This window comes from Bison bison, unplaced genomic scaffold (assembly GCF_000754665.1).
Source record: "Bison bison bison isolate TAMUID 2011002044 unplaced genomic scaffold, Bison_UMD1.0 scf7180017864492, whole genome shotgun sequence".
Classification (NCBI taxonomy): Eukaryota; Metazoa; Chordata; class Mammalia; order Artiodactyla; family Bovidae; genus Bison; species Bison bison.
Window position 1 is genome coordinate 2,109,848 of NW_011495051.1, and position 12,206 is coordinate 2,122,053.

At 54.6% G+C, this 12,206-nt stretch overlaps 1 protein-coding gene across 1 annotated transcript in view; it reads right to left on the reverse strand.

Annotated features, from left to right (window-relative positions):
* SGTA (small glutamine-rich tetratricopeptide repeat (TPR)-containing, alpha) overlaps nucleotides 1–10,255 on the reverse strand; it is a 14,361-nt gene extending 4,106 nt beyond the window's left edge. The window contains exons 1-7 of the mRNA XM_010863629.1: nucleotides 10,158–10,255; nucleotides 3,256–3,393; nucleotides 2,566–2,672; nucleotides 2,330–2,414; nucleotides 1,324–1,423; nucleotides 907–1,011; nucleotides 2–135 (exon numbers count right to left, since the gene is read on the reverse strand). Coding sequence (XP_010861931.1) covers nucleotides 2–135; nucleotides 907–1,011; nucleotides 1,324–1,423; nucleotides 2,330–2,414; nucleotides 2,566–2,672; nucleotides 3,256–3,355 — 631 coding nt within the window. The 5' untranslated portion in view covers nucleotides 3,356–3,393; nucleotides 10,158–10,255. The remainder of the gene's footprint in view (nucleotide 1; nucleotides 136–906; nucleotides 1,012–1,323; nucleotides 1,424–2,329; nucleotides 2,415–2,565; nucleotides 2,673–3,255; nucleotides 3,394–10,157) is intronic.
* Between the last annotated feature and the right edge of the window lie 1,951 nt (nucleotides 10,256–12,206).

A 12,206-nucleotide genomic window follows, 5' to 3' on the forward strand; every position in this document is an offset into this window, starting at 1 on the left:
CTGGGTGCCTCTCTCAGCCGCAGCTCAGCCACCTTGAGGTTGGACTTGTAGGTCTCATTGTCGGGATCCAGCTCCAGGGCCTTTCTGTAGTAGGCCACGGCCTCCGTGTGCTTGTTCAGGCTGGATAGTGCCAGGCTGCAGATGGAGGGATGGAGGGCATGGGGGAGGGTCCGGGAGGCAGCCCCAGTTCTCGTGGTGGGGGGTCAGAACCCTACCTCTCTGCTTGGCAGAGCTGGTCTCAGGTGCATCCCGGGATTACCCGGGAGTTCATGCCAAGGAGGCGCCTCAGGATGGGCTGCAGGCCAGGACACCAGCCAGCCACCCCCAACATCCACAGAGGGAAGTGCTAGAGACAGTTATAAAACCCACCTCCACTGATGACCCCCCGAGTGCCAGGTGGGGTGCACCCTGAACCCCATGAGGAGAGATGCTCTGCCTGGGACCCTCCCCAGCCTCGCCCTCCATGTCTCTGCATCTGCTGTCCATCTGTTTCTTCACAAAAAGCTGATTAAACTAAATGACACAGGAATTTCCTGATAGTCTAGTGGCTGAGATGGTGAACTCTCAATGCAAAGGACCTGGGTTTGATCCCTAGTCCAGGAACTAGATCCCACATGCCCCAACTGAGAATTCACAACTAAAAGACCCCATGTGCCACAACTAAGACCCATTACAGCCAAAGAGATATTAAAAAAAGAAAAATCACCTAAATGACATGTCCTCCTGACTTTTGTGAGCCTCATGGGGAATCGCTGAGCCCAGGGAGGGGTCATAAGAACTGTGACTTACGCCAGGGGGTCAGAAGCTCAGGTGTCAGCCTGGACTTGGGATGGTGTGGGGCTCTGTCCCTAACACAAGCGCCCGGGGCAGAAGGTGTCCGAGGGGTGGATGGGCAGGCACACTCACCCCATTCTGCCATAGGCCTTGCTGTAGGACGGGTCTATGCAGATGGCCCGCTCGCAGTCCTGCACTGCCCCTGCATAGTTCCCCAGTTTGCTGTAGGCTGCGGCTCTGGGGGAGGACAAGCAGAAAGGTCGGGGAGCCAGCTCCTCCTCGCAGCCCCTCGCCCGGTCTCCCTGGCTACCTGGTGGGGCAGAGGCAGGGTCGCCGAGAGTGGGAGGCCCTGGCAAGCTGAGTGCCCATGCTTGGTACCTGCTCATGCTCACTCACGCCTGGCTACCCACCCAGCCAGGTGTGTCATTTAGGATGGCAGCTGAGGCATCGCCATCCCAGCCTTGGGTGTGACCACTCTCCCCATTCTCTCCCACAGCCTGCCCAGGCCCCTGCCAGCAACTCCCTCCTCCCCTATACTCCAGGTTGCACCTGTTACAGAAGTAGACGGCATTGGCAGGGTTCAGCTCGATGGCTTTCCCATAGAAGTGCACAGCGGCCTCGAAGTTCTCTACTTTCATCTGCTCATTTCCTAAAGAAAAAGGAAAGGATACATCCATCCTGGGGTTGGAGGCAGCCTTCTTGGCTCTCTTGGCTTCCCTGTGAGGGGATGGGGTTTTAGGGCCCAGGACGTGACACTCAAACACAGGTCAGGCTGGTGCCAACTGTCGTGGCCCTGGCTGCGCCATTTGGGAAGCTAAGCCTCAAATGCCATCACTCTTGCTCGTTCCTTCAGAAACAGCCCAGTTTTAATGAGATGGAATTCATATACCACAATCCTACCCTTTAAAACTATATAATTCTGCAGTTTTTAGTATGTGCAGAGTGGCCCAATCATCACCACTAACTCCAGTACACTCCATCAGCTGAACATAAGCACCAATAGCTGTTACCACTCCCCAGTCCCTGACAACCAGGAACCTACTCTCTGTGTCTGCGGATCGGCCTGCTCTGCACATTTCCCATCAGTGGAATCACACCCTGTGTGTCCTTCCGTGTCTGCTTCTCTCACTGAGCATCGTGTCCTCAGGGTCTGTCAACGTGGTAGCGAGTGTCAGTGCTTCACCGCTTTCTGGGACTAAGTGACATTCCCGAGTGTGGAGAGACCACACGTGTGCAGCCACTCATCGGCTGATAGGCAATGGTTTCTGCTATGAGCACAAGTGCACAAGCACCTTTGTGGATGTGTTTGCACACCTTCTGGGCATACCCCTGGGAGGACCCACTGGGTCATGTGGTCACTCTAACCACTTGGGAAGGTCCACAGTGGCCTTGCCATTTACATCCCTCCCACTGAGGGTCTGACTTCTCTATGTCTCCACATCCATGCAGAAGCCCCTGACCCCGACTCCAAGGCTGGCTCGCCATCTACTCTGACGGACCGGCTGGCTTCTACTTCCTGCAGCATCTGGAGACCAGGTTGTGGGGCGCTCCTCACCTTCAGTTTTGAGGCGTTCTGCCTCCGCCGAGTCCTCCTCCGAAGGCGGGGTTTCCTGGGGGCTCCTCAGATCTGGCGGCAGCTCCTGTCCCCAAAGCGAAATTGAGTTGCTGGAGAGGTAGTAGCAAACCACCGTCCCCCTGCCCCACCCAGCTCAGCACCCTTCATGCCTCTGGGGGTGACTCAGGCCCTTGTTCTGCGACCGACCCATGGTCCCGTGGGACCTGAAGGCTCACCTTGCCTGCGGCAGCTGCTTCAAATATTTCCGGAAGAGTCTGGGGGAGCGCAAGGTCACTGTCCTCCACCGTCACCCCAAAAGCGGTCTCCAGGCACTGGATGGCCACTGCCAGGGGAATGGAGGTGCACTCTGCTGACCTCAGCCCCGAGACTGCTATCTTGGCAGGCAAGATTCGAGCTTCCCTTCTCGGGCCAGCTTGCCAAGGCCTCGGAATGCATCGGTTGTGGTTCTGATTCCTCGGGGAAGTAGAGGACGGACCTACCCCTCGAGCCATGAGGCTGGGAGGAGAGGGGACAGTGCTATCCCTGCCTAGCAGGGAGCAGATGGTGACCTCAGGGCTGTCTGTGGGGTCACAATGCTGGGGCCGCCCAGGTGGTCTGACTGCTGGGTCTGGCCTGGGGTCCTCAGCCTCATTTCCATCTTTGGTGGATAGGGACACACATTCGGGGGGGGATTCAGAACCCTAGGGGGCTGTGCCTGACTGTAAGAGCAAGTGACAGAAAACCAGCAGGGGGCCCAGCGTCCCTCCCTGTGAAAGAGGACGGGGACCGGCCCATCACACTCACCCCACAAAGCTCCTGGGCACTGATGGGGGAAGGAAGGAGGAGGATGGGGGAAAGTAGCTGGCAGCAGGGGGCAGAGGACCCAAGCTCCAAGGAGGGAGGGAGACCAGTGACCCCCCACATACCTTCCAGGCTTTCCTGGGCATCAGACGAGAGCTCCCCATGCCGGAGCTGGTCGTGCAGGAAGCGGATGATGGCGTAGGCCAGACGCTTCTTGTTGTCCATCGTGAGGTGGGAGGACACACGCCTGGGAGCTTCAGGACCTGCAGACATAGAAGGAGACAGGCCTGGGGGCTTCAGGATCTGCGGACATGGTTCAGGGCATGAGGACAGGGTGGCAGGGACAGCCAGGCCTTTCCCCCTCTGCCCCCACATCCACCATCGTGCACCTCTTGCCCCAGACCATCCAGGCCCCAACACACCCCACCCTGCAGGAGCCACTTGAACTCACTGGCTAGCTGTATCTGCTCAACGAGAGAGGCAGGAAAGTTAATTCTCCTCATTTCACATAGGGGACACTGAGGCCACCCAGAGCCCCTGGCAGTCCTGCCTGATTCCTGCCTCAGGGTGACATGGCCCTGGGCCCAGTGGTCGTCACTCCTCACCAGCTGGATGGGATACACAGGGCTCCCCAGGGACACAGAGGGTGGGCCACAACCCTACCTGCTGCTTCTCTACACTCAGGACAAGAAAACATTCTGACATTCCAAGTCCCAAACATTGGGGGAACAAGCACTGTCCATGAGGGTCAGACAGGACCAGCTGGTGGGCCTGAGCAGACCAAAGGCCCAGAGGGCACTGACTGCCTCCCTTCCAGGCCGCCCAAGGGCCTCCTCTGGGTTCCGGCACACCCTGCTGTATTCCTAGGCTTTGTGTGACCATTCCCGGGACACCCTGGTGACACTTATGGTTGTCATGGCTGGGAAGGCAGGCCCCCACAGTGCCATGATGTGCCAGGTACTTCACATCCCTGCAGCTTTGCCCCCTGCAGGGGACCACCTCCCAGTCAGAGAGTAAACAGGCTCAGAGGGGGCAGCCCATGTTTGCCAGGGCTGCGGAGGGCTGACCTGGCAGCTGGGATGTGCAGTGTGAAATATCCTGGTTCCCCTAACATGCTCCCATGGGGTGAACAGCCTGCGTGGCCTAGAAATCGAGGGGCAGCCTCCTGGCCGACTTATCACTAACCCATCACTGGTCAGTGACAGGTAAATCAAACTAGAGCAAGTCCTAAGCCCCAGGGTTTGCACACTGGCTGAGAGCAGGTGGGTGCTGTCCACCCTCGGCCCTCAGGTTCAAGACATGTGACCCTGGAGGCACTTAGGGCCCTGTTTCCGGTTTGCAGAAAACTACATCACTGACAGTTTAAAGAAAGGAGAGAAGGCAGACACAAAAGGCCACACAATGTGCGATTCCACTGATGGGAAATGTCCAGAACAGGCAAATCCACAGACACAGAGAGTGGGTCCCCGGTTGTCAGCGACTGGGGCTTCTTTCGGAATGTTCTGGAAGTAGAGGTGACAGCTGCACAGCACTGTGAATGTACTGAAGTCTACTCAATTTTATAGGATGTGAATATCTCAATTTCTAAAAAGTGAACTTGAAGAAGTGGTGTTTTATGCAGCTGGACAGGGCATCTTGGCCACCATCCCACTCCCCAAAGCTCTTCAGGGTGGGGGAAGTGGAATGACTTTCCTCCCCCATTTCTGGACACAATGAGCCTTTACCAAGCAAGTGCCTTTGGCTCAAGCATATCCCTGGAACCGGGAGGTCTAAGGTCAGGATGGGCCAGGGCACAGAGGGCAGATGGCCAGCACTGCAGCCACAGGATCTTAGGAACAACACAGGGGCCATGGAGACCAACCCACACAGCTCACGTGCTCAGAGGACAGTGAAGCCCCCAACACTGAGTCATATTCCCCAGCTGAACCAGCGAGCTGCCACCCAAAATGTCAACTACGTTCTGGTTTTTCAGTTCAGTTGCTCAGTCGTGTCCTACTCTTTGCGACTCCATGGATTGCAGCACACCAGGCTTCCCTGTCTTCCCGATCTTCACCACCTGGTTTTCACAGGTATTTGTTTTGCAAACAGCAGCTTCATTCACCACAGCCAAAAGGCGGACACAACCCAATGTCAGTGGATGGACGATGGGTCAATAAGTGTGGTCCATCCACATAGTGGAATATTACTCAGCCTTAAAAAGAAAGGAGGTTCTGACACCTGCTACAACCTGGACAGACCTTGAAGATATGATGCTCAGTGAGAGAAGCAGACACAGAAGAACAAATACTGTTTTGCTCTACTCATAGGAGGTCCCTGGAGGAGTCAGATCCATAGAGACAGGAAGTAGATAGTGGGGCCAGGGGCTAGGGGAGTGCAGTCAGTGTTTAATGAGGTCAGAGGTTCAGTTCAGGAAGAAGAGAAAGTTCTGGAGATAAGGGTGGGGATGGTTGCATGACAATGTTGAATGTGCTTTATGCCACTGAACTGTGCACTTTGAAATAGTTAGGATGGTGAATTTTACATTATGTGTATTCTACTGTAATTAGAAAAAAACTTGTTTTCAACACTCAAAGTGGTCCTCTTAGGATGCAGACCTCTGAGACCCCAGGACCCTAGTCCTTTTGTATATTCTGCTCTAAATCAAGAGTCAAGGGCCACACCTGGCAGCCATCCACTTAGCTAAAAATGTCTTTTGCATTCATATGCTACAGAAGTGCCTCCATAATATGCTTGGTTTTCCTCACTGCCCCCAAACCCCAGAGAATTTACCACCTGGCCTTCATGTTTACCAGCTCACCCCCGACCCCTCTGCTGACTTCTCACTGAACTGGATAGAAGGGTGTCAGGGTCTCCCAGAGGGGGATCACATGTCAAGGTGACATGGTAATGTCACAGGACTGGGTAGCTGGGGCTCCCCCATGTGTTCCAGGCAGCACTTTGGGGCATGGCCCCCCGTCATACCCATGGGAGGCAGCACTAGGTCACGGAGATTCATGCTGGGCTGGGAGGGTACGGGGCGGGGGGTCTGCTTTCCCTTCCAGGGAATAAATGTGGCCTCTGTGACAACAGGCATTTACTTAAGAAAATAAAGGGCAACCTGATGTCTATGTGAGCAAGCTGTAAGGATGGAGGGAGTGACTCTGAGGGGTTGCTGGGGGTCCAGGGAATTCAGAGACAAAGTCACATGTGTTCCCTGCACACTCTCAGTTCTTCCAGCCCCACCCCCCACCATACCCCAGGACCTTCGCATGTGCTGCTAACAGCCCTCTCCCCTGACAGATGCCTCCCTTGAGGCCACTGATGCCTGGTTTCCCACTTCCAGGGCTTCTTCTGGTCTATGACAGGACCTTATCCCAAGGTTTGGCCCCCAATCTGACGTACTGAGCGCCAAGACCAGGGCCCTGGAGCCCACCCAGGGATGATGCTAGGCCCTACAATCTTAATGCCTCAGGCCCAGCAGTCTCCATCTGAGGCCAGCTCCTCGTCACCCGCTGCCTCAGAGCTGAGATGCTCTGCGCCCCATCTGAAGGGCGCCCAGTGGATGTCCTCACTCTCTCCTATGAAACAGGGTAATGGAGGCTGCAGGGAGATTCTAGCACCTCATGCAGGTGTCTCCCCCAGGCTCTACAGACATGGGGGGCTGGGGAGAATGTGCACTGAAGGGTGTTTAATAGCACCCTCTGCATCCATCTTCTGGGAGAGGGCGTGGGGTGGGATGGGACAAGACTGGGTTCCATCACCATGTGACCTTTGAGGTCCTGGGACCCTGATAATATTTAAATACACACCTGAGTGGAAGGGCGGGGAGGTGACCCACTGTGGGGAGGTGACACTGGGGCCCTCCTGTTCATACTGTCTGACCGTCGGGAATTTATTGTGGTGTCCAGTGTGAGCAGGCATCAAACGCAGTATTTTTCTCAAATGTGAGTGCAGGGGCCCTCCCCCGCGGCATAGCTGACAAGGGTTCAGGTCACTGTGCAGGGGGCATCCTGGGAGCTGGGATGGGGCAGCATCCCTCTCCCTCACACCCTCGATCCCAGGAAAATCCCCCCACCCTACCCAGGGTGTTGCCAATCACAAAAGTCTCTAGACGTCACCAAACCCCCAGCTGAAAGTCACTGATACACACCAAGTGGGAAAAATAAAGGGCAGATTTTCTGGCCAAATGACTCGGCTGTGAACTTTCAGCAAATCCTGCATTCGCCAAGTATTTTGGGTTACACAGGGCTTCCCAGGTGGCTCAAATGGTAAAGAACACACCTGCCAATGCAGGAGACAGAAGAGATGCAGGTTCAATCCCTGGGTCGGGAAGATCCCCTGGAGGAGGGCACAGCAACCCATGCCAGTATTCTTGCCTGGAGAGTCCCATGGACAGAGAAGCCCAGAGAGCTACAGTCCACAGGGTTGCAAAGAATCAGACACGACTGAAGCAACTCAGCACACATGCACGCTGGGTTTCAGGACTGCAGACAAGAGACTGCGAGTCTGCAGTGGGACTGGCACCTGTTGGACACAGGCAGTCCATGCGAGTGGCCACTCTCCTCCCTCTGGATGGCCCACATCACCTTCCTGCTCCCAGCAAAGTGAGTACAGAAACGCTGGCACATGCTCTTCCTCAGCTGCTACTGGGCACTAGGGGCTCGGGAACAATTCTGAATTGTCAGGCTTTGGCTGGGGAACAGAATCCTCAGCAGGACCGTTCTCTCTCACAAGAACAGCAAGGGCTTTGTGAGGCCCAGAAGGCTGCAGGGGCACTGGCTGCAGGCATGGGGTGCAAGCAGGAGACTGGCCGGGAATGGACAATGGCCCTGGGGTGTGGCTGAGGCCAGGGACCCAGTGCCAGTTCCTCCCGGTGCCTTCAGAAGCCCTGCTGGCTCTCCATCCACCTTTCCATTTTCTCACTAAAAACACCCCAGTCTCAGGAATGCCCTGGGTGTCCAGTGGTTAAGAATCTACCTGCCAATGCAGGGGACATGGGTTCGATCCCTGGTCCGGGAAGATACCACATGTGGCTGGGCAGCTAAGCCCAAGCACCGTAACAACTGCGCCTGTGAACGGCAACTACTGAAGCCCAGGTGCCCTAGAGCCCTGGCTCTGCAACAAGGGAAGCCACCACAATGAGAAGCCCACACACCACAACTAGAGAGAACTCCCGCTATCTGCAACTAGAGAAAGCGCATGCATAGCAACAAAGACTCAGTGCAGCCAAAAATAAACAAACAATAACAAAAATGTATAGAAAAGACTATAGCTCTCAATACAGGGCAGTGCTTAACCCAATTTAGGGCCACTTACCCTTCCAGGAAGACTTAATTATAAAGCCCTGAATGAAATCCTTGGAGTGCCCCGCACTTACAAACCTGAGCTGTATACTCTACCCACACTTGCTTATTTCAAGGGTCAGCAAACATCTTCTGAAAAGGGCCAGGCTGAGGACGTTCAGCTTCCCAGGTGCCAGGTAACATGTGTGTGATCCAGTGGGCTCTATCCCACAAAACCTCATTCACAACAGGCTGCAGGGACTTCCCTGTGGTCCAGTGGCTAAGCCTCCATGTTCCCAATGCAGGGGGTCCTGGTTCGATCCCTGGTCAGGGAACTAGATCCCTCCCCGCCAAAAGAGGCTGCAGTGGGATTTGGCCCCCTGGTCACCGTTTGTTTAATCAAACTCCCACTGTACAGCATAAAAAACTGAGGCCCAGAGGGATGGGAGCAACCTCCAAGGTCATCCAGGGAAGATGCATATCTGCAGTTTTGAACCTGCGCAACCTGATTCCTAGAGCTCCAAACTCCAAAATACCCTTTCCTTACCCACAAATGTGGACACCCACACCAAACCTTGCATGTGATTTCTTGGGGGTTCACACCCTTCACCCCTTCTGGACAGCACGGGTGAAAAACCACTAGTCTGAGGTAGGACGTACTTTAGCACTGTGGACATTGAGGGCCAGACTGTTCTCCGTGGGGCCATCCTGTGGATTGTGGAGCAGCATCCCTGGTCACCACCCCCTTGATACCAGGAGCGCCCCTGGTTGTGACAGCCATAGACGTCCCCAGACATGGCCCCGTGTTCCCTTTGAGGACAGAATGCCTGGCCTAGGAAGAGGAAAAGCAGACAAAACAAATAACCAGAGAGAGAAACAAAAGAAAATGGGAAACGTTGCTGGGCGGAGATGCAGAGTGCTCACGCATTTCCTGGCATCTGATAACAAAACCATCTGTCCTCTAGGAAGCTCTAGACAAGTAGCAAGAACCTAATGAAAGAGGGTTCCACGTGTACTTAACCTCATAAAGACCCTAAGAGACATACTTCTACAGCCCCTATTCGTGGCAGGAAAGGGTCGTGGAGGGGGCAAGCGACTTGCCCAAGCTCACAGAGCCAGCGAGAGGTGGACGAGCCGGTCCTTAGCGCCAGATTTCGCCCCCGTCTCCGGCACAACAGGCAGAGGTCGTCCTCGTGAAATTGGACTAACCGCTGCTGATCTCTTGGAGCTGTCACTTCGCGCTGGGGGCCCTGCGGCTTTAGTCCTCACGGGAAGTCCCCCTACCCCATGCAGGGACTGTGACGACGCCCGTTATCTGGAGGGGGAAACAGGCTCCGAGAAGCCAAGAGGCTGGTCAAGGTCACCCAGGTGGACAGTGGAGGAGCCGGGTCAGGGAGCCCCGACTTGAACCCCAAGGACCGGGGCCCCGATTCAAAAAGACCATGTTTCCGGGACACAGCGGACACCCAGCAAGTGCTCACTGCGTGCGGGGCGCTATGCCTCCCGCTATCCACCCCCGGGCCTCCTAATCCGCATTTCATAGGCCTGGAGTCCAGAGGAAGGAAACCTGAGCAGCCAAGGGCTTGCCCGACGCGGTCTGGCCTCAGTTTCCCCTCCGCGCCGCCCACTCACAGCACTCCGCAAATCATGGCGACCCCGGTCCCGGACCGACGTCTTCCTACGGGCACAGGAGCCCCAGAAGCCCCAGACGCCCCGAACTGCGGACCTCAGGCCCATTCGGACCTGCGCCGAACCCCCCGACTCACCTCTCACGCAGCCGAACCCGGGACCCACCGACGGCTGCGCCTGCGCACCACGGCGCCTCCCGGTGCCGCCCCCCCACCAACTGAGACGCCTGCGCAGACCGCCTGGCTTTCATTCTGCGCAGGCGCGCCAATTATCAAGGCTGGCATAAGGGGAAGTGACGCACTTTAGAGGCTGGGACAAGCTAGTCGTTAGGGCAACCAACCACTGCGAGCGAATGGAGGCCGGAAATCAGGACTGACTTGTCCTCTACAGCTGGAATGGAGTGGTGCATCATGGGACGGTGGAGGATTCTTGTGGGTTGGCTGAGTCTTCACGTGGTGCCGAGTGGGCCACGTGGTGCAGCTGCGTTTGGGTATCTGGCGCCTGGAGCATCATAGACTATCTTTGAATTCGAGCAACTGTTATTTATTTTCTTTACTCATCCATCCTCCAACAAGTGAATTATTTTATTCATTCAGTCCATCAGAGTAAAGTATAATTCACAGATTTTTGTTCACAGCAGGTGCCTAGTAGTCAACGAATATGCACGCCAACTATAAAGGGAAATGTTTGCTCTCATTACCTTGTATTGCGGTACACTGTAAACTAGTGAGTGAGTGAAGTCGCTCAGTCGTGTCCGACTCTTTGTGACCCCATGAACTGTAGCCTACCAGGCTCCTCTGTCCATGGGATTCTCCAGGCAAGAATACTGGAGTGGGTTGCCGTTTCCTTCTCCAGGGGATCTTCCTGACCCAGGGATCGAACGCGGGTCTCCCGCATTGCAGGCAGACGCTTTACCCTCTGAGCCACAAACTAGTATATAAATGAACAGATTTTACTCAATGGCAAGCACTATGAAGAAAACGTGGTGTGTTGTGTTTGGCGGGTAAATTGGCTGGGATGATTAGGGAGGGTCTCTCTCCCACAGGTGAATTTGAAGAACAGGAGAAAAGCACTCCAGCTATAGGAAACAGCGAAAATGAAGACTAACATAGAATTAAACTTGACGGTCTCAAGAGAGAAAAAAATCGAGGGTGGGTAATGGGAAATTCCCTACTAAGTGACCGTCATTAGGGTGAAAGTTGCCAGAAATGTTCTCCCAATTCATTTTTATCCTACTTAAAACGCACACTTAACATCCCAGGGTATTTTCATTTCTTTTGCAGAAATGAAGGATAAATAAAGGAGGTGGGTTTGGGGGCATATTTAATTCTCGTGAGTTTCTGGGTGACTCAGGTGGTTCAAGGTTGATATTTTGGGGTTTTTTTTGCGCACTGCGCTTAGTTTCCTATGCATACGTGCATGCTCAGTCGTGTCCGACTCTTTGGGGCCCTACGGAGAAGGAATCAAACCTGCGCCCCCTTCAGTGAAAGTTCAGTTCAGTTCAGTCGCTCAGTCCTGTCCGACTCTTTGCAACCCCATGAACAGCAGCACGCCAGGCCTCCCTGTCCAACACCAACGTGAAAGAGTGGAGTCCTAACCTCTGGACCGCCTCAAGATTCTGTTTTAACCAATAATCCCTAGGTCAGGCAACTTCACTGTTTAAAAACACCTGTTGTTTGAAGTCCTGGATCCGTTTTCTGAAGCTTTCTCAACAACTTACTTTGCTTACACACATTTTTGTTTTTTAAGTAAATGTGTGTTTAATTTTATTGACCAACTGGTTTCAGCTAATGTATATGGCGCACCTTCTTTATTCATCAGATACTCGAATGGGATAAGCGCCTGAGACAAGGTAAGCGATCACGGATGACCTCACTTAAGGGAGAAAAGTTGTAAAGCTACACAAATACACAACTAATGTAGAAAGGAGGCTAATATAAATTAATACAGGAGCTGGAAGCCCAAGCCAACTACTGCCAGAAAGAGCGCAGATAAAAAGCTCGGAGGCGCCAGCTGTGCGGGTTTCCACGGAAACGCCTGTTCCTTGCCTCCCTGAAAGCTCCACCCTCTCACAACCGAGAACAAATGACGGACGGGGGTGGTCCCGGCGCAGGCGCAGAGTGAGTCAGCCATCGGGAGCACCGCCACGGGCTTTGGGCGGAGCTAGGGCGCGCAAGCGCCCTGCT